Consider the following 21,164-nt stretch of genomic DNA (forward strand, 5'->3'; position numbering starts at 1 on the left):
ATTAGTGTGATGTGCTCATGGTAAACTGGAGGATGTAGAGGATGTGATCTAGCTCACAGTTGCTGACACGCCACATGTGTGTGAAGCCGAAGCAGCGCAGCAGCAGTCTTATCTGCATACCTTTTCCCTCACTGTTCTAGAAGCATCTCAGCCTCTCGGAGCGTTTGAAGATCGGGATATGAGGATGAAAACCAGTTTGGCCCATCCATGAAATCTGAGGCCCTCAGTTGAGACTACCTGCAGCGGTACTAGAAGAGGTAGGTCCTGAATTAGCACAGACCTTTGGGGGGCTTCTGAGGTGAGCTGTTGAGGTCAGTAAGAGAAAGCCAATCAGTGTATTGATTATAGACAGGTTTTAGAAACTGAGCCTGTTTATAAACTTTTGAAAAACAGTGATAAACACTGAGCTCGGTGGAACTTACTAGGAAAGAAGACAGAGAATGAGACATCACCTGGGTTGGGTCGGTTGGGTCGCCCTCGGCCATCGTTTCTCAAAGCCAAATTTTTTAGCCATTTTTTTGGTTGTTGTGTGGAATATTTGTGGAAAATTAAAACAGTATAGAAATAAAATAGACAATAAAAAGTAAATCAAATGTCTTTTAGAGGTAAAGCAGTCAATTTACGATAGCACAGCTCACTTGGTTGAGCAGTTTGGGTTTTGGGTGGTAAAGGATTTAATAAAGGATGTCAAATAAGCTTGATAACAAAAAAGTTTTGAACCAACCAATAAATAAATGAAATAATTATAACACTCAAGCTGCTGATCAAGTTTAAGAATTGAACAGATTATAGATTGAAATTTTGAGAAAAAATACATATGGGATCCAGTGTTAAATGTTTTACAATGTAAATTTATGTATTACATGTATTACATGTATATTTACATATATACAATATATATGGGACAGAGTGTTATTACATAGCAACTTATATACATATAAAATACGTATGGCACATAGTGTTGTCACATAGCCACTTACAAAAAATACATATGGGATATATTGTTACATATTCACTTACATACATATAATACATGTGGAATATAGTGTTATTACATAGCCACTTATATACATATAATACACATGAGATATATTGTTATTACGTAGTCACATATATATATATATAATACATATGGAATATAGTGTTATTACATAGCCACTTATATACATATAATACATATGAGATACAGTGTTATTACGTAGTCACATATATACATATAATACATATGAGATATAGTGTTATTACATAGCCACGTATATACATATAATACATATGGATTATAGTGTTATTACATAGCCACGTATATACATATAATACAAATGGAATATAGTGTTATTACAAAGCCACTTATATACATATAATACATATGAGATACAGTGTTATTACGTAGTCACATATATACATATAATACATATGAGATATAGTGTTATTACATAGCCACGTATATACATATTATACATATGGATTATAGTGTTATTACATAGCCACGTATATACATATAATACATATGGAATATAGTGTTATTACAAAGCCACTTATATACATATAATACATATGAGATATAGTGTTATTACATAGTCACATATATACATATAATACATATGGAATATAGTGTTATTACATAGCCACGCATATACATATAATACATATGGAATATAGTGTTATTACATAGCCACGTATATACATATAATATATATGGAATAGGTTGTTATTACATAGTCACATATATACATATAATACATATGAGATATAGTGTTATTACATAGCCACGCATATACATATAATACATATGGATTATAGTGTTATTCATAGCCACATATATACATATAATACATATGGATTATAGTGTTATTACATAGCCACGTATATACATATAATACATATGGATTATAGTGTTATTACAAAGGCCCTTAAATATATAAAAGGGATACACTGTTATTACATGCATACATAGAATACATACGGGATATATTATTATTATTACATAAAAGGCCAGAAATGATGAAGATACAAGGTTTTTTCGGGACATCGAACACATACAAAATTAAGAAGTGTCTTCAGTAGTTTTGTGAGTGAGTGGAGTTTATTCACTTGGCTCAGTGTATCTCCTCTACCCTCTTCAGAAGAAAGAAAAGGGTGGGGTGTGTACCTCAGTAGTGTTGATCAGTGATATGAACACCGTGATGCTTTCCCCTGCCTGGGTTAGCAGATGTGCTGCTGTAAGATCAGTAACCTCCGAAACTCCTAACAAGAGAGTAAAGCTTATCATTTAAAAGTGACATTGAAAACAACACCGACTTCAGGAGGTCCTCTTAAATAATACTGGGACTTCCAGCAGGTCTGCAGTGTTAGGGGTTAACCAGGTCAGGGGCAGGAACAGTAGGCCTTTAGCTGCCAAGGAATCCGGCTTCCAGTTTGACACCTTCAGGCCCTGCCACGGAGCAGCCTGTAACATTCCTGACATGTGCCAAACCCAGCCATGTTTTTGTTGTGAGTGACTGGCTAGGGGATTTACTCTCAGCTGCTTCAGGCCTGAAGGATCAAGCCTGTAACTCAGTCCGGAAACTAAAAGACTGGAATTAAAGGACATTTAATCATGAAATACAGAGGGAGGACATTCTGTCAGTTCGGGTTCCTTCAGCGCTGGTGGGAATAAAAGCACGGCGTCATTTTATACCAATTATTTCTCACTTATAGATCAGTTGGTGAAAAATTCAGCATCCACAGGAAAGTGGAGGTTCCGATTTTTTAATCTGTGCATTGGGATGGAAGTAGAACAGCAGATTATGTTACATCACAGAAAAATGTATCTTAATTTTTGCGGCTTTTCGCATTTTGACATAATGTGCATCTGCCAGCTGTTTTTACACGGCAGCCAAATTTCATGATGAATGGATGGATGGACTTTTTACATTGACGTCCATTGAAAGTAAAGTTTTTTTCTTAGCCATTTTTGAGATATGAGTTGTTTTGCGTGACGGATTTAATCTGCCAATAAAGAATACAAGCGTACATCTTCACTGTCTCAAACTGTATCAAAAACCTTGTATCTTCATTTTTGCCGTTTTTCACTTTTTGACACATTGTGAATTCATGATGAATGGACCAATAAAAATGCTCCAAAAGCGTTTTTGCGTGACAACGATGACAATTTCCACCCAAATTAAAGATACTGTTGTGTGTTTAGTCTCGTTTTGGCAGAAGGAAAGCGACACCACTTTTTGATGCCACTTATTGGCATCAAAACAAACAGAAAAACGTAAAAAAAAAGTGCGGATTCAATCAAAAACCTTGTATCTTCATTTTTGACGTTTGTCACTTTTTGACATGATGTGAATCTGGCCGCCCTTTTTAACATTGTGTCAGAATTTCATGATGAATGGACCAATAGAAATGCTCCAAAATGACTTGAAATAGAACATTTTTACATCGACTTCCATTGAAAGTTAAGAAGGTTTTTTCCTCCTCCTGTAAAGCTGCTATTTTTGAGATGTGATTTTTTTGTGTATGACAGCGATGATCCTTTTCATTTGATTATAAAATACTGCTGTGTGTCTAGTCTTGATTTTGCGGAAGGGAAGAGACATCTCTTATATTTTTGCCCAGTTTCTCCCATTTACTGACATCAGAACAAACTGAAAAATATAAAAAGTGCGGATTCAATCAAAATCTTCATTCTTGCCGTTTTTCACTTTTTGACATATTGTGAATCTGGCAGTCCTTCTTTACGTTGCCCCCAAATTTCATGATGATCTGACCAATAGAAATGCTCCAAAATGGCTTGGAGTAAAATCTTTTTCCATTGACTTTCATTGAAAGTTAAGAAAGTTTTTTCCTTCTGCTGTAAAGTTGTTATTTTAGAGATAAAATATTTTTCCCATGACAGGGACCATACACAATACCATGTAAGTAATTGAGAAAATGTCTGATTACATTTGAATACGAAGGGTTAACATGAAGCTGAATGCCTGTAATGATTGTGGAAAATACACCCTGATTGGGGAAACCCAGGTCAGGTCACTTCAGCTTGCCCCCTCGTCTCTCGATTGTGCACAATCAGTGTACACAACACGGCAAAGATTTACCAGAGCAGAAGACGGCCCTCCTCGGCTCTCAGCAGGGCTGCAGAGAGACTCAGGGCTTTTGAGCGCTGTAACCAATACTGAGAGCAGCACGAAGACAAAGGGTAGCGTACAAATCCTGGCGGCCCGTATGAGGATCGAGCGCAAGGAACCGCAGACACAGTTCCAGCACCTCAAACCAACTAAACCTGATTTACTAAATTCTTTCATGCCTTCGAGTCTGGGTTTCAACTTCCTCCTGTCCTGCCACACATTCAGCTCAGCAGAGCGTTATTACAGTGGCACATATAGGACCCATATGGGACACATCGTTTTTACATATAGATCCTTACATATATGTAAATATTCATAGAGATAAAAAATACATGGGATATGTCATTAGGTATATATACTTACATAATTACATATATACAATAAATATTGGGCGTAAGATTATTACACGTGTAGATAATTACATATATACAATAAGTATGGGCATAATGTTACTATATATATATATATATATATATATATATATATATATATATATATATATATATATATATACTTACATTTATACAATTAATATGGGTATAATATTACTACATACTGTTACTATATATATATATATTTAGTGTATAGATATATACTAAAATAGATACACTTGCATAGATATTATGAATATGGGCCATACTGTTACTATATATATACAGTATATAACATAAAGTTGGGGCATAATGTTACTACGTCTATATACTTACATATCACCATAAATATGGGACATAATGTTACTACATCTATATACTTACATATCACCGTAAGTATGGGACATAATGTTACTACACATATGTATACTTAATATACACAATACATATGAGCCATAATGTTGCTATACATATATACTTACCTATATACCATAAATACAGAGCATAATGTTACTACATATCTACATCTATATCTATGCTACACGTATAGATATATACATATCTATACTTACATATATTCAATACATATGGGTTACTACACATACATATTATATATACAATGAATAAATACAGTAAATATTGGGCATTGTGTTACTACATGTAGATACTTACATATATACAATTAATATGTGGCATAATGTCACTACACATATACATTCACATATGAAAATTAAATATGGGCCATGATGTCAGTACATACAGGTAGTAAAGAAATTGTGTTCAGTGATCGTCAGGCAGCGCTTCAGAAACCCAGAATAAAACTGGCTCGTAAAGTAAACACAAACAGGCCCAGATACTGAGTCCTTTCACACTTCAGATATTTCCCCCCAGCTCAGCTCAGCTCAGCTCAGCTCTCCCAGGATGCTGCGGTGAAAGGTTTTACTTTTGCTCTTTGTGGTCATTTCTGATGAGACTCAGTGAGGGATGGGCCTGGCTGAAGCTCGTTGGAAATTTCTGACTCTGCTTGGATGACTCGCTCTGTTTTTGGGGCCTTCTCACTCGTGTCCCTTTTGCTCCTCGAGTTCGGGAGAGGGGTCAGGATTTTCCTGACCCGACTGTGAAGTTTCTCACGAGTTCAGACCTCTCACAGAGGCAGAGAGACAGCCAAGTTCGCCCACTGACCTTGATCGCTGATCTGCGCTTAGAGACCAGGAGGCTTGGGTGAATCCGGAAGGAGGGCTTTGTGCACAAGCAAAGAAAGAGAGAGAAAAATAACCTCATGTGAGACGTCGTACAGGAAAGAACCCGCTTTAAATTTGCTGTATTCTTCTTAAACTTTAAAGTTCTGAGATTTTATTCCAATTTTGGAGCATTTCTATTGGTCCGTTCATCATGAAAAGCTGGAGCATTCAAAGTTTGCAGAAATGATGATATGCAGAGAGGTGAAGTGTGTTAAAAAGTGCAGTACATTGATCACAGACCCTTTAAAGTGTTCACAGATCTCAAAAACGAGCCTCACTCATGCACTCAGAGCCTCCCAAGCGTCTTTTAAGAAACCACACAGAGCTAAACGCTCGCTACTACAATGACATGACTTATAGAAGTACAAGGGCTGTACTTCTCTGTTCTCTGTGGCTGTGACACGAGAACGGCAGCAGACAGACCCACTAATCTGAACCTTTTTCAGATCAAGAAATCCTATTTTTCTTATTCTCCAAAACAGATTCCCCCAATTTTGATATTTTTGTGCAGCTTAACAGTGAGAACTGGTGATGGAGGTGAACACTAACAGGCTGGGATATCTGAGGCTAATCTGACTCCCGTACTGTTCTCGAGACCAGACCTGTCTGTTCTGTAAATATTGCACAAAAGAATCCTTTCAAAATGTTTAAAAAAGTTATCCATGTCAATTTACTCTTCATCCCTCTTCATACTCTTCGTCGGACAGTCTATTATTATATACATTCATTTAGCAGCTGCTAGATTTTCATAAATTCCTAAAAATCATTGTCGCTGTCCAATGAGAAACATGTGTTTCAGAAATGGTGACTTTACAGGAGAGTGCAAACGTGTGATTAACTCTGAACGGAAGGTAATATAAAAGAAGAGCTTATTCTTAGTTATTTCGAGCATTTCTATTGGGCTATTCTTCCAGAATAGAATTATTTACACAGCTACAGGGTTCAAGCCATGGAGAGAACTTAAAACGGAGAAAGATGGAGATACATGTTTTTGCAATGCAAAAGCCTTTTTGTCATGATGTGAATCTGGCTGTTGTTTTTTACATGGTGTCAAAATTTCATGTTGAATGGACCAATAGACAATAGGGCATTGAGGAGGATTTTTCCTTCGCCTATAAAGTTACCATTTTGGAGATACAAGGTTTTGATCTGACTATATAAATATATATATATACAGTATATAGTAACACTGTACCCATATTTATTGTATAAATGTAAGTATATATGTGTGTGTGATAACCTTAATATATATATATATATATATATATATATATATATATATATATATATATATATATACACGTATTATATATATATATATATGTATTATAAATATAAGTATATACCAGAAATGCTTCAAAATGACTTGGGGGGGGGGGGGGGGGGGGGGGTGTTGAGGAGGATGTTTCTTTTGCCTATAAAGTTACCATTTTGGAGATACAAGGTTTATATATATATATATACACACACATAATTAAATTTATATCGCTGCTGTCCAATGAAAAACACGTATCTCCCATTTTGTCCGTTTTTAGTTTTCTCCATCCTTTGCTGCTTCTGTACACTGCGGCAATCATTTTGGGACGAATGGACCAATAGAAATGCTTCTAAATGCTGTTTTTGGAGATACATGTTTTTCATTGGACAGCGTTAATATATACAGTCTTAAAGGTACCACTCAGAAAACGCTGGCCTGCTTTAATGGCTCTTTCTCTTTCTTGGTGTTTCTGCGCAGCACTGTTTACGACAGCGCTCTGTACAGAGCTTTTCAGCCCTGTGTTGTAGAACCCTCTTTGTTTCGGGTGGACTGTTAATGTGGTACACATTTTATTCAGTAATCATTCAGATGGAATTTCACTCGCCGTCCAAGGGGTTGCTTATATGATTATTAATTAGTAATAAATTTGTTTGAAAAAAAAAAAATCGTTTTTGAATTGAGCCCCATTTTAAAAGTGTCCTGTGGTGTGACTGTCATCAATTCTAAATGAATGAAGTGAAAGTGTCTGTTGTAGTAAACAGGCATTCTTACTTTTCACCTCTACATTTCTAAAAGTGTGGAAACGTATTGCAGTCTGTGCTCTGGTGCGACACCGCATCCAGCTTTTAAATCAGACAATTACATGGAAAACTAGCTAAAGGATCCCATTCGAGGTCATGTTCCTGTAGCCCCCCGTGAAGCCCATGACATCCAGACATGTAGGAACCCCCGCATTCTTAAAAATATTTAATCTACAGCCAGAAATAGCCATTGAAGTGGCACTCTTTCCATGGAATGACCCTGGGATCTGACCTTTGTTAAGAGCCAGTTTTTTCTTGCTGAGATCTTTTTGAGTCTGAAACTAAACACCATAAAGATGATCACAGGCGCTTTAGCAAAGAGTCTCTCCATTTTTTTGACCTAATGTGAATCTGGTAATTTTTTTTTACATTGTGTCCAACTTTCCTGATGAACAGACCAATAGAAACGCTCTGAAATGACTTGGAATACGATCTATTTTTTTTTACTTCCATTGAAAGTTAAGTGGCCTATTAACCCCATTATCAGCAGTGTGTGAGCAGCACAACAGCTTAGAATTCCCAGCCTAGAATTTCAAGTTGGAATTGCCAGGATTATCCTCAATCTGAGATCGGAATTCTCAGGATTATCTCTAATCTGAAGTTGAAATTCCCATAATTATGCTCAGTCTGAAGTCAGAATTTCCAGAATTATCCTCAATCTGAAGTCAGAATTCCCAGAATTATCCTCAATCTGAAGTCGGAATTCCCAGAATTATCCTCAGTCTGAAGTCAGAATTCCCAGAATTATCCTCAATCTGAATTCGGAATTCCCAGAATTATCCTCAGTCTGAAGTTGGAATTCTCATTCTCATCAGCTCTGGGAATTATCTGCAGTCTGACTCTGCTTCCTATACTAATGCCCACAGCCCCCTATGTCATTCATGGCACCAAACGATCCCACCACAGTACTGTTATCATTCAAGTGTTTTCTTTACTTCAGCAGAGAAACACATGGAAAATAAAATGCTGGAATGTTTAGACTCCCAAACTAGACATCAGCAAATAACGCTCTTCCTTTATAGTCTAAACTGAGGAAAGAGAGAATAGCCCAGCTGTTTAGGAGCCGATGGGAACTGAATCCTATTGGGAAGCACGGATTTAAAGAGCTGTTTAATTCTTTAATTTTATTTATTAAGTGTTGAACCTCAGTAAACTCTGCGTGGCACAGACCAGGCACCTGTTTCTAGTCTCTATATGAGCCCCCAAACATTTGACCGTGGGCCACTTCAGTCTCTGTCTCTCATCACTCACTAGTTGCTGGGCAATAAGCAATAAGGGCCAGTATGTGAAACCAGTATGTAAGGATGCTGCACCCCCCCCCCCATCTGTCTATGGAAACTGGGCTGTAATTTGTGACCTTACAAACACCTGTCCGTTTACATACTGTACATCCACTGCTGAAATGCCTTACGAGACGTATAGCAACATCATAGCGACCACCAGGGATAACATAGCAACCGCCTAGCAACAGATTGGGATTTCACAGCAACCACCTAGCAACACCATAGCAAGTTATAAGGAGGGTTTCAGCCCAGACTTGAGGCTCAAAACTTGACAGCCAATCACAACAGAGGTCATTTACATATCTGCATGTTTATATCATAGAAACAGTTTAATTATAATATTAAAAAACAAGCTTATCACATTAAGGACAACCACTAGTCAACACCATAGCGACCATCTAGGATGCCTTAGAAGCCGCCTAGCAACCACTTATCAACACCACAGCAACCACCTAGGATGCCTTAGGAGACACCTAGCAACCACTAATCAACACCATAGCGACCAACTAGGATGCCTTAGGAGGCACCTTGCAACCACTTATCAACACCATAGCAACCACCTAGGACGCCTTAGAAGCCCTCTAGTAACCACTAGTCAACACCATAGTGACTTTAGGATGCCTTAGGAGACACCTAGCAACCACTTAGCAACATCACAGCAACCACCTTGGATGCCTTAGGAGACACCTAGCAACCACTAATCAACACCATAGCGACCAACTAGGATGCCTTAGGAGGCGCCTTGCAACCACTTATCAACACCATAGCAACCACCTAGGACGTCTTAGAAGCCCTCTAGTAACCACTAGTCAACACCATAGTGACTTTAGGATGCCTTAGGAGACACCTAGCAACCACTTAGCAACATCATAGCAACCACCTGGGATACCATAGCAACCACCTAGCAACAAATTGTGATTCCACAGCAACCACCAACCACAGAGTGACACCATAGCAACCACTTGGGATTCTATAGCAGCTGGCAAGTAGTCACGTACTAACACCTCGTATTAACATGTTGTCCTCTTTATCATTTTAGACACCATGGGGAACTGTGGCTCCTACGACTCGGAAGACGGATTCTCCTACCACCCTGACGATGAACTCTGCGAAAACTGCAACTGCCCCATTCCTTCAGGGAACCAGGTGAGTGTTACTGTGAGCATGGATATATATCATATATAAAATATGTGACACTAATGTATCGTCCATGTTGTCTGTATACACTAAGCTAGGCTAAGCCGTAAGAAGGTCCCGATTTGAATGTCTGATTTCCGTGATGTCACAAAAACCACTGCATTTACATATAACCACCTACGCATCCGTCTGCAGTTTAGCCCCGCCCATTCATACTACTACAGGTCTAAGGAATAATTCAGCTTGGCCTGCACACAATATAAAGCATCTGGTGCAAGCCACAATACAGGCCAGCCAATCAGAATGCAGGTCATTTGCATATATCTTAATCTCTTAAAGGCACAGTACCAAAAGCTGGCTCTGATAAAGAACAGCTGGAAAATAGCCCACACAGACATCACAGCTGTACCAGTAAGATGCTGGTTATAAATGGGGGATAGGGGCCCTTTAAGTCTATACGAAGCCTGGGGGCACTGAGAAATCAGACCAGTGTAATTCTAGCCAGTTCAGTGGAGCTCAGTGGTTGTTTGTATTTGGATGGTGTTTCTACAGGCGTTAACATGCCCCTCCTGCTGGGATGAATGGTTCTGAACAGTTAGAATAGGTGCCTAGGTGGTGTTAGAGGGCCTACGGTGAAGAAGCAAGCTGTCTCTGTCTGCATCCACCCACTCTGTACACATGAAAAGGGAATAGAGTGGAGTCGCAGGCTGGCAGTTCAAACACTGTATTATGGGTATGTGTGTATATATAGAAACCGAAGAGGCTTAGACTGCTCGCTTATTGTGCTGCTTCTGTGGTCTCGCTTTGGAGCAGGCGGGAAAAGAACAAAAGCGCAGGTTGCACATCGCGCAGTATAGGGGAACGGAAGAGGGGCAACAGTGCAAAAAAGAAAAAAAAGGTTTACTAAACCATTGTTGGTGTGAGAGTAAAAAGAGATAGAAGAGAGATGAAGCTGCGCATATTTCGCTCAGTTCGCGCTGCGCTTCATTTAGGGTTAAGGTTGAGGCCTATATAAAAGGTACTTGCCTCCACTGCCTTTGAATGATTACACCCCCCCTTTCCTCAATGGTGTAATTAGAGTATACTGTATGAATGAGGTCAAATCTACAGTAAAACATACAGTAAAAATCATATATCATATATCATATAGCAGTGTATAAAAACATTGGTATTTTTAGCTATTTTGCAGGCCTTTATTTGGGTAGATCTAATTTAATACACCAGGATTTTTGTCATTTTATGAATTTTTACTGTTAAAATATTGCCTTTGGTTTGTGCTACTGTTTACTGTTTCACTTTTCCCTTTTAGAAGTTTCTACTTTAAGTATTTTGAATGTAAAATTTCCCTGTAAGTTTTTAATAATATATTTCTACCCCACTTTTTACTCAATTTGGAAGACCAATTACCCAATCCCCTATCACCAGCAACGTCCTCATTGTCCCCAATGCCCCCAGTGCCGTCTTAGGAAAGTGAAGACTAGCACATCTCTCTTCCGACACACGTAAGGCCGCGTTCTACTGTTCAACCCAGCCTGCAGTCAGTTTCTGACCACAGAGACGTTCAAGGCTGGATATTTTTGGATGCTAGGTCCAGTCTTAATCTAGCAGTGACACTGACGTGTGTAAAAGCCTCACCACACTCGTACACTCGTACCAGCACCACACACAAACTACCATGCCAGTGTCGCCGCTGTGCTGAGGACGGTGTTTCTAATAAAGTGGCCAGTGATGGAAGAACAAGGTAGGTGTTTCCAATAAAGTGGCCAATGAGTGCAAGTACACAATACGTGTTTCTAATAAAGTGGCCAGTGAGTGCAAGTACACAATACGTGATTCTAATAAAGTGGCCAGTGAGTGCAAGTACACAATACATGTTTCTAATAAAGTGGCCAGTGAGTGCAAGTACACAATACATGTTTCTAATAAAGTGGCCAGTGAGTGGAAGTAGACAGTAGGTGTTTCTAACAAATTGGCCAGTGAGTAAATGGTGTTTCTAATAAAGTGGCCTGTGAGAGAAAGTAGATGGTAGGTGTTTCTAATAAACTGGCCAGCGAGTCAAAGTACAAGGCAGGGGCTTTAGTAAGTGGAAGGTCAAGCAGATGTGTGTTTTTTTTGTTTTCTTGATGGATTTGAACTGTCCAGTTATATCACATCTCCGTGGCTCAGGCTCTGCCCGGCTCAGGCTCCGGTTGGGAATGTGTTACACAATCAATAGGAAAGCCATTCTTTGTCTTTGCAACCTTTCGAAGCGGGAATGCCGTGTGAATGTCCTCCACACTTCCTCAGCTTAATCAAGGCCTCCATTAGATTACAGCGTGAAGGAGAATGCTTCTGATAGTAGATCAGATGTTAGGAAATGGCCAGTGGCCTGTAAACAGACCACTGGGGTCAGGTTTGTTTTTGTTCTAATGGAAACGGGACTATTTTGTGCTTTGTCGTGCTGCCCATGTTTCATAAGAGCTGCTCAGAAGAACAGCAGGTCCACTTTCTCTCGGGGTAATGACTGCTGGGCATAGGTCAAGGCACTGTTTAGCGTGAAGATCCATTATACTGATAGGAAGCCGGTTCAAAGTACTTCATGAGGGTTTTCACACAGGCCCTGCCCGGTGATGCCAAGACCGTGGCAGAGATGTCATGCGCTGATTAAACTGTAGAGGGTAATGCTAAGCTAATCTCTCCTATTGGTGCGTGTCGTGTCGAAACCAGGAGCCGTCATGTGCTAGGTTCTTCAATCAGGCTGTGTTTTTTGCTGAATAGCTCAAATTCTCCGGGGTGAACAATAGAATGATGACTGCAGTGACTGTCGCAATGGTTTTGCTGGGGCGGAAAAACCTCAAACATCAAAAGTCGATTCACTTCGGATGAATAATAGTTGCCTGATCTGTTTGTTTGATCCGTTCTCTGTTGGGTAGACTCTTTTCCTCTGTCTTGCAGATGCAGTATAATGACAAATTTCCATTCAACTCCAACTACACACCTCCCCCGACTTCCCCATTGCCAGGTAAGACCCACTCACACAACCATTTAAAGGCCTGCCTGCTTAAGAGGCTTCCTCCCCATGCTGGAAACCCTCTTGTAGATGGTTCTACATAGCATTAAACCATTATGTATCCATTCTGTATCCAACACACACCTGAATTACCATATTCCTACCAATCCTTCTTCGCCTAGATCCATAGGCATCATATCCAACAATAATGATCCTGAGGTTAGGATGTCTGTAGGTCAAATTGGCCGGTATTGGCTTGGTTCTATGCTTCTGTGTTGGGGCTTTTAAAGCCTTCCAGATGTTTGATGAGTTAATGCTCATGATCAGACCTAATCCATCAAACATTTGGAAGGCTTCATCCTAATGATGATTAATCAGGAATTCCAATGTATTCCCAAACTGCTCCAGAATTCCAGAAGAACAGATTCTAATGGGAAACTGGGTCCAGCATGGGGTACAATGGTTCATTGTAGTTGTGAGGTGGGACCTCCATGGATTCAATCAATGAGCCTTAAATTCCCAATGACCCTCAAATCCTGCCTGATGTTTTGGAGATGTTCTGAGCCAGTCATCTTGTCAAAGTGTCTCAGATTCTTAACCTTGTCCATTTGTCCTGCTGCCAATCGTCTTCACCATCAGAATCGACCATTCACTTCCTGCCTAATATGTAGATGTGCCTTTTTTAACCAGCTCATCAATGTTCTCCATATGCTGATCTGGTTCCAATGGCATCTGACGTTTCTCTCAGGCCGTGCATTAACGATTCTTCTCTCTTGCTGTGTGTGTATACAAGGTTGTTGGTCTACCAGTGTTTCTCACACGTTATCTCCTGTATTCCAGACAACTTGATGGTGGCCATGTACAGCTACAAGCCGTCCCACAGCGATGACCTGGGCTTTGAGAAAGGAGAGAAGATGAAGATCCTTTCAGAGTAGGTTACTCTCTATTGCACTGGTCACTAATCGTATCCTTTAAAGACCAGCAGGTAGCTCTGGGTTGAAGGAGCTCTTCATTGAACCAACCAACCGTCTGAAGCCTGAGAGAAGCTGATTAATCCAGTGATTAATCAGCAAAACTGGCCTTTCGTGGTGACCCCTGTGCAGACATTGGTCTCCCATCCATTGTTTTTCTTCAGCATTAGCTTACCATCATCTGTTTGTGTAGCCCCGCCTCCTTGTTACGCTCCTCGCCTGTGTTTTGTCTGTAGACCAGTCCTCTTGCTGTTGGTTCCAGATGCCCCTTGTTTGTGTTCGTTGGATTTCCAGGCCTTTGCTTGGAGAAGCGTTGTTGTGCTCCTCAGGTTTCTTGTAGAGAAACCTACCTATGATTTCTATGCAGTGTTGCTGAAGCTATTGGACTATTTTGCCTAACTGCACCCTGCATGTATCCCTCCACCATGATTGGGTTTAGGCCAAAACTGGGACTCAAAATTACTGTAAATTGCAACGTATTCATGACCATTTTCGGTAATAGCCAGTCAATGTCACCCCCTTCTGTGAACAATTCTGGCTTGGTAAGCTTCTCCACAACCCTCATTTAACCTCAAACCACCCTGAATTCCTGTGTAACCATGGAATTCCACAGATATTTTAAGGAAATCTATGGAATTCCTGTAAAAGAAAGGCCAAGGTGTCCTCAGACATGTGCTTCATAATCAGTGCAAGGCCTTGGGTTCACTAAGTGTTTCAGAGCTAACCATGCAATGCATGTTTTTTTTTTGTTGCGTCCAGAGATGATCCAGAATGGTACATGGCAGAGTCTCTGTCTACGGGACAGAGGGGCTACGTTCCACGCAACTTCGTGGGCAAACTCAACAGCATGGAGACAGAACCGTAAGTCTCAACCAAACACAAACACACACACATGCACGTGTTCACAAATACACCCCCCCCCCCCACACACACACACACACATGCGAAGACCATCTTCCTGCAATGCATACAACAGGCCTTGTCTGCAGGAAGGAGCGAGTGCAGCCAGAGCAAGAACAAAACCCACCACAACACCTCAGCTGCGAGACACTTACCGCACTGACGCATGCTGCGTCCACTCGCCTGTCCACGCTGCATGCCTGAAATATAGAAACAAGCAAGCGTCTATTTATACATATACAGTCAAGTCCATTAGCCATCATCTGTCAAACATGGTGGAGGCACTGTCCTGAATGCAATCAAATCCTCACTGCAATGCTTCTAGCAGTAAAATCTAGTAGAAAGCATTCTTCCTCAGACTGCACAGAGACACAGTTACTCCAACAAAAGCAGGACAAACATTTTTTGATACCCTAGATTGAACTGATAGGACCCTAGATTTGGGAGGAGGGGCTTCCTCTGCGAAGAGCCCGCCTACTTTCAGATCTAGAGCAGGAACGTGGAGGCGTTTCAAGCTTGACCCCACACAAGGAGTACTAAGGAAATACCCTAGTAAGACCTCGGGGGTATCTCTGTAGCCGTGGGCCTCTCGAGGCCTCCCTCGCTGATGGTGGAAGGAGATTAAGGTGCCTTGGTGATGGAAAAAGCGTGACGTAAACTCAACCAAGCGAAAGTACAGAGCTTCTCACCGTCACTGACTCACTTTGAAAAGATAATCACTACAATAACGGAACAACTGACACATGATGTCTCTCTCTTTTCTCAGCTCGTGCTTTTGTTTTTTTTGCTCTGTGGTTTTCTGTTGGCAATGCAAATACAAAAGAGTGCTTGGCCCATACCAACAGTGCTATTACATACAATTACAATTAAAAGCAATGGGATAAATGCACGAAAGTACAGAATGTGTCAGTGAGCTCTCGCAATGTTTGCTTAATTTGTTTTTGCAGTTTTAAAACTGGCATTTTGTCACAGACCTACAGATATTTCCTCATTTTAGCAGATACGAATAGGGTCATAAGGTTGTGGGTTCGATACCCGGGTCCTATACTAACCTGCGACTGTTGAGCCCTTGAGCAAAGCCCTTAATTCTATATAGCAGTGCTTGGTACCTGGTTATTTATCACAGGGTTGTAGGATTAATAACTGGGTCTGTAGGTCTGCAGTCACAGGGTTGTGGGTTTGATACCCGGGTCCGCTAAGATGCCACTCTTGGGCCCTTAAGCAAGGTACTTAATTATATGTAATGGTGCTAGGTTATTGGTCATTGATCACAGGGTTGTGGTATTTATAACTCAGTCTGTAGGTCTGCAATCACAGGGTTGTGGGTTTGATACCCGGGTCCACTAAGCTGTGACTGTTGGGCTCTTGAGAAAGGTACTTAATTCTGTGCAGGGGTTATTGCTTATATATTATATATATTATATATATATATATATTATATGCTTGGTTATTGTTTTTTCTTATTATTGTTATTTTTTTATCAGGACCCACTAAGCTGCGACTGTTGGGAACTTGTGCAAGGGACATAGTTATATGTAAGGGTGCTAGGTTATTGGTTATTGATCACAGGGTTGTTGTATTAATTATTGGGTCTGTAGGTCTGTGATCATAGGGTTGTGGGTTTCAATGCCCAGGTCTACTAAGCTGCCACTGTAAGGCACTGGAGCACTGTTGGGCCCTTAAAGATCGTAGTATGGTTGGGCCAGAGCTCCCTCAATAATAATACTACTATATACTATTATAGCGTAATATCAAAAACCTGCTAATACACACAACCATGTGTGGTGTTGTAACTGATGAGACATGCAGAATCTGTCACGCTGACGTGAACATCAGAGCCATGACATTTGAAACTGGGCTATCTGTGGTGACACGTCTGCTATAAACCACTGCTGAGTGTGAACTAGCCTAGACAGAAAATTCTGAAATCTAGGCCACATCCAGGATTTGCTTGTGGCCCCTGTACTGCGGGGTGGAGATGGTCTGGGAGCCACTTTTAAACCACAGCTGCCAGAACAGACCAAACCACTATTATAACCAGACTGAGTTAATTGAGTTTTATATCTGGGCCGGGTTGGGCTGCGGCTAGACCTGGGTGTAGTTCAGAAACTTGGCACTTGTTCATTATATCACATTTTATGAGGAATGGACCATGGAATAGATGTGCTCCAAAATGACCTGGAAAAACATAGTGTTACACTAACTTCCATTGAAAGTTACAGTATATGGACAAATGTATTCGGACACCTACAAATTACACCTACAGGAGCTTTTATGGCATCAAATTCGAAATCCATAGACATTAATAAGGAGTTGCTCCTCTTACCTTTGCAGCTATGCCTGGAGGTTGCACCTCTGTTTGTTTGAAGGCTAGGGTCTTGATTTTGCACACCTGTGGCAATAGGACTAAATGAAACACCCAAATTCAGTGATTAAAAGGTGTGTCCCAATACTTTTGTCCATATAGTGGAATCAAATCAAATCAAATTAATTTGTATAGCCCAGTTTTACAACTGTTTTACAACTGCTGTTGCAACAACTTAAATAGTTTGGAATTGTTATATTCCTAATTTTAAGTGTGTTGTAAAAATATTATATATATATTATATATCTAATTTTATTTACTAAAAGTGTCATACCAGAGGACTATTTATTTTGCTTAATTCAAGAAATAATGCTTAAATCAAACAAAAATAATCCACCAGTGACAAATAAGACTTGAAGATAAAGGAAAGATAAAATTACTTAAAACAGACAAAAACAAAACAAAACAAATGAGATATTTACACTAGATTTAAAAAAGTATTCAAAATTTTATTCAATAATGATTTGTATTTTATTATTAATTCTCTGATTTATTCTATTATTTATTTTAGCTTTATTTCTTTTGTATTATATGTATTATTTGTATTTATTAAATTTATTTATGGAGAATTTAGGGAGAATATTCAGGAAAGGTAAAAAGAAAAGTACTTTTCCCTTAATAAGAAATAATCAAATAATTATTAATAAATAATAAAATAAATAATAATAATAATAATAATAATAATACAAAAGTAATAATTTATATATATATATATATATATACATGTGTGTGTGTGTTTTGTTTTATGTATTTATTTATTTATTTATTTTATTATTTATTTATTTATTTATTTATTCAAAAAACACAAAGCAGTAAGATTTAGTATTTGACTTTTGTTAGACTGAGAATCTAAAGCTGAAGCTGATGAGGCTGGCACAGTCCTCGAGACGAGGTGGTAGACAGTGATGAGAAAGTGTACACTGGTCAATTGACCCCCTACAGAAGGTTGCCTGGGGGTTATTGGAAGATCTTGTGGAGTAGTGATGAACTTTATAGTTACACTGAATATCAGGAGTAAATGACAGGTTTCGGAAAAGTGGGCGGGATAATTGGGCGATAATTGGCTGAAGAAAGCATTCTGACAAAGCCCTTCTGATTCAGGTCTGTGTCACCTCATTGTCCCAGTTTCAGTGAGCCACTGGTAGCTCTCATTGCTCTCAGCTAATTTAGTGTGGTTTGTGGAAAAGAGAGAGTCACAGCAAACGCAGCAGGTGACAATATAAAGTATAGGCCGGCAGCGCTGAGCAACATGCAGTGATGAGTAAATTAAAGAAGGGAAAGAGTCCACACACGCAGGTATTGGTTTTTAGGGGTTTTCCACTGAACTGTGTTTTACGGTACAGAACTAAGCACTAAACTGAGCTGTGCCTACACTGAAGCCCAACCCTACTGTCAACCGCAGTAACCAAAGGAAATCGTCTGTTTCTCTGTTGTTTTGCTGCCTAAATTTCTTTGTTTTCGACCCCAGAGAAAAACAATGGTTTATTTATTTGGTTTATTTGATTTTATTCTCAGTTTTTTACTGTGAATCGATTACCGAGTCGAAGGTCAACTGCTCTCCTAAAGGCACACAGTCAAAGACAGTTCTGGAGTTCTCCGGGAGAGTGTCTGCAAAAAAGCTAATCTTGCTTAAAATATTGACGTTCGAGTACATTAATGAAGCCGATGTTTCTTTATGTTCCAGCTGGTTCTTTAAGAACCTCTCGAGAAATGATGCCATGAGGCATCTGCTGGCTCCAGGAAACACCCAAGGCTCCTTCCTGATCCGAGAGAGTGAGACCACGCCAGGTAAGAGAGAGAAAGACACCCTCCACACAGCTTTCTGAGTAGCGGTCAAAAACCTAAGAACAGAGATATCAACTGGACCAATCAGGGCTCCATAACATCCACTCCGTAACGCCCACTCTGTAACGCCCACTCCATAATAGCCCCTCTGTAATACCCTCTCCATGATGCCCTCTCCATGATGCCCACTCCAGAACACCCTCTCCATGATGCCAATTTCATAATGCCCACTCTGTAATAGCCCCTCTGTAACACCCTCTTCATGATGCCCACTCTGTAATGCCCACTCCGTAATAGCCCCTCTGTAACACCCTCTCCATGATGCCCTCTCCACGATGCCCTCTCCAGAACACCTTCTCCATGATGCCCACTCCAGAACACCTTCTCCATGATGCCCACTCCGTAATGCCCACTCTGTAAAGCCCACTCCGTAATAGCCCCTTTGTAACACCCTCTCCATGATGCCCTCTCCATGAGGCCCACTCTAGAACACCTCCATGATGCCCACTCCGTAATAGCCACTCTGTAATACCCTCTCTATGATGTCCACTCCGTAACGCCCACTTCGTAATGCCCACTCTGTAACACCCACTCCGAAACACCCACTCCATAACAGTCACTCCGTAACGCCCACTCCTTGTCAATTGCTCGGTCCAAGCCACTTAGTTAGTTTGCCATTTATAGAGCCAGGGCTGAGTACGAACACCAGACACCTGGAGAGCTAGCGAACCGCGAGGAAACATCGGCAGAATTTTACGGGAAGTGTGTTGGACTAAAATCCTATACAGCTCCTTTAATGGAAGCAGTCGAAATGCTAATAATTCAACAAGCATGAGAAACTGAAGGAAGTTCTCCTTTATTTTTTTACTAGTCATCTTTTTCAGTTCCTTTCTGAACTTTAACGGGTTAAAAATAATCGGGCTGAAAATGATCTAAGGTGTAACTCTTCTGTTCCACAGGTAGCTTCTCGCTCTCAGTGCGTGACTTGGACCACACGCAAGGCGACGTCATCAAGCACTACAGAATCCGCAACATGGACAACGGCGGCTTCTACATCACCAGCAAGATCTCCTGCAGCACACTGTCCGAGCTGGTCAGGCATTACTCCCGTACGTAGCACCAAGCACTTCATCTAAGCGTCTAAGCGTTGACCCAGACCAGGAGATCACCAGGCTGATCTGCGATGATGCCACAGCCATTCGTGGCCAAGAGTCCCAGACAGAGACAGTCTTTTCTGGGAGCATAAGAGGCTGTTAGCTGCCATAACACCTGGCACCTGGCAATTAGTGCTCTCCTCCAAGCGTATGGAGCTGTCAGATGATCAGGGGAGTCCTAGCTAGTGGGTGGGACCTGGAGACGACTAAACTGAGGAGAAGCATCATGACTTCTCCTTGTTTTGGGCATGAGGATCACACATCTACCCTACAGGCATTGGAAAGAACCATCCTATGAGTTCTGTGAGCCACAGCCATTCAGCAAGTGGAACACGTCTCTCGGTTTCCCGCCAGCTTCTGATTCGTAGGCAGAAAATATGGGTTTCCATGACGCATTGTCTTATCTCTCTGTTTCCTCCCCCTCTATTCTTCCCCTTTTCTCGCTCTGAAGGAGATGCCGACGGCCTGTGTACGCGGCTGGTGAAGCCATGTCAGACGCGGGTGCCTCAGAGGCCATGGTGGCAGGACGAGTGGGAGATTCCTCGTGAGTCTCTGATACTGGAGAGGAGGCTGGGTCAGGGCCAGTTTGGGGAGGTGTGGATGGGTGAGTATGGCTATAAGATGGTAGAGCCAGTAGAACTTTTGAGATGTATTCCGTACCCTAAGCTAGAGCTTACATTCTCTCATCATGGACATGTGCTTTAAAGCAACAGTATGCAACATTTTTACCTTAAAATAGCAGCGTATTACTCTACCGCCTCAGTCCACATGCTTCTTTAGCTTCAGATGCTGCTT

At 40.6% G+C, this 21,164-nt stretch overlaps 1 protein-coding gene across 2 annotated transcripts in view; it reads left to right on the forward strand.

Annotated features, from left to right (window-relative positions):
* The first annotated feature begins 91 nt into the window (after window positions 1-91).
* Window positions 92-21,164, forward strand: part of lck (LCK proto-oncogene, Src family tyrosine kinase) — a 40,972-nt gene continuing 19,899 nt past the window's right edge. For both annotated transcript variants that reach the window (XM_072690031.1, XM_072690032.1), the window contains exons 1-8: window positions 92-257; window positions 10,108-10,214; window positions 13,140-13,206; window positions 14,035-14,125; window positions 14,925-15,026; window positions 19,115-19,218; window positions 20,175-20,324; window positions 20,821-20,973. In XM_072690031.1, coding sequence (XP_072546132.1) covers window positions 10,113-10,214; window positions 13,140-13,206; window positions 14,035-14,125; window positions 14,925-15,026; window positions 19,115-19,218; window positions 20,175-20,324; window positions 20,821-20,973 — 769 coding nt within the window. In that variant the 5' untranslated portion in view covers window positions 92-257; window positions 10,108-10,112. The remainder of the gene's footprint in view (window positions 258-10,107; window positions 10,215-13,139; window positions 13,207-14,034; window positions 14,126-14,924; window positions 15,027-19,114; window positions 19,219-20,174; window positions 20,325-20,820; window positions 20,974-21,164) is intronic.

Source organism: Salminus brasiliensis, chromosome 10, assembly GCF_030463535.1.
Source record: "Salminus brasiliensis chromosome 10, fSalBra1.hap2, whole genome shotgun sequence".
In the NCBI taxonomy this organism is placed as follows: domain Eukaryota; kingdom Metazoa; phylum Chordata; class Actinopteri; order Characiformes; family Bryconidae; genus Salminus; species Salminus brasiliensis.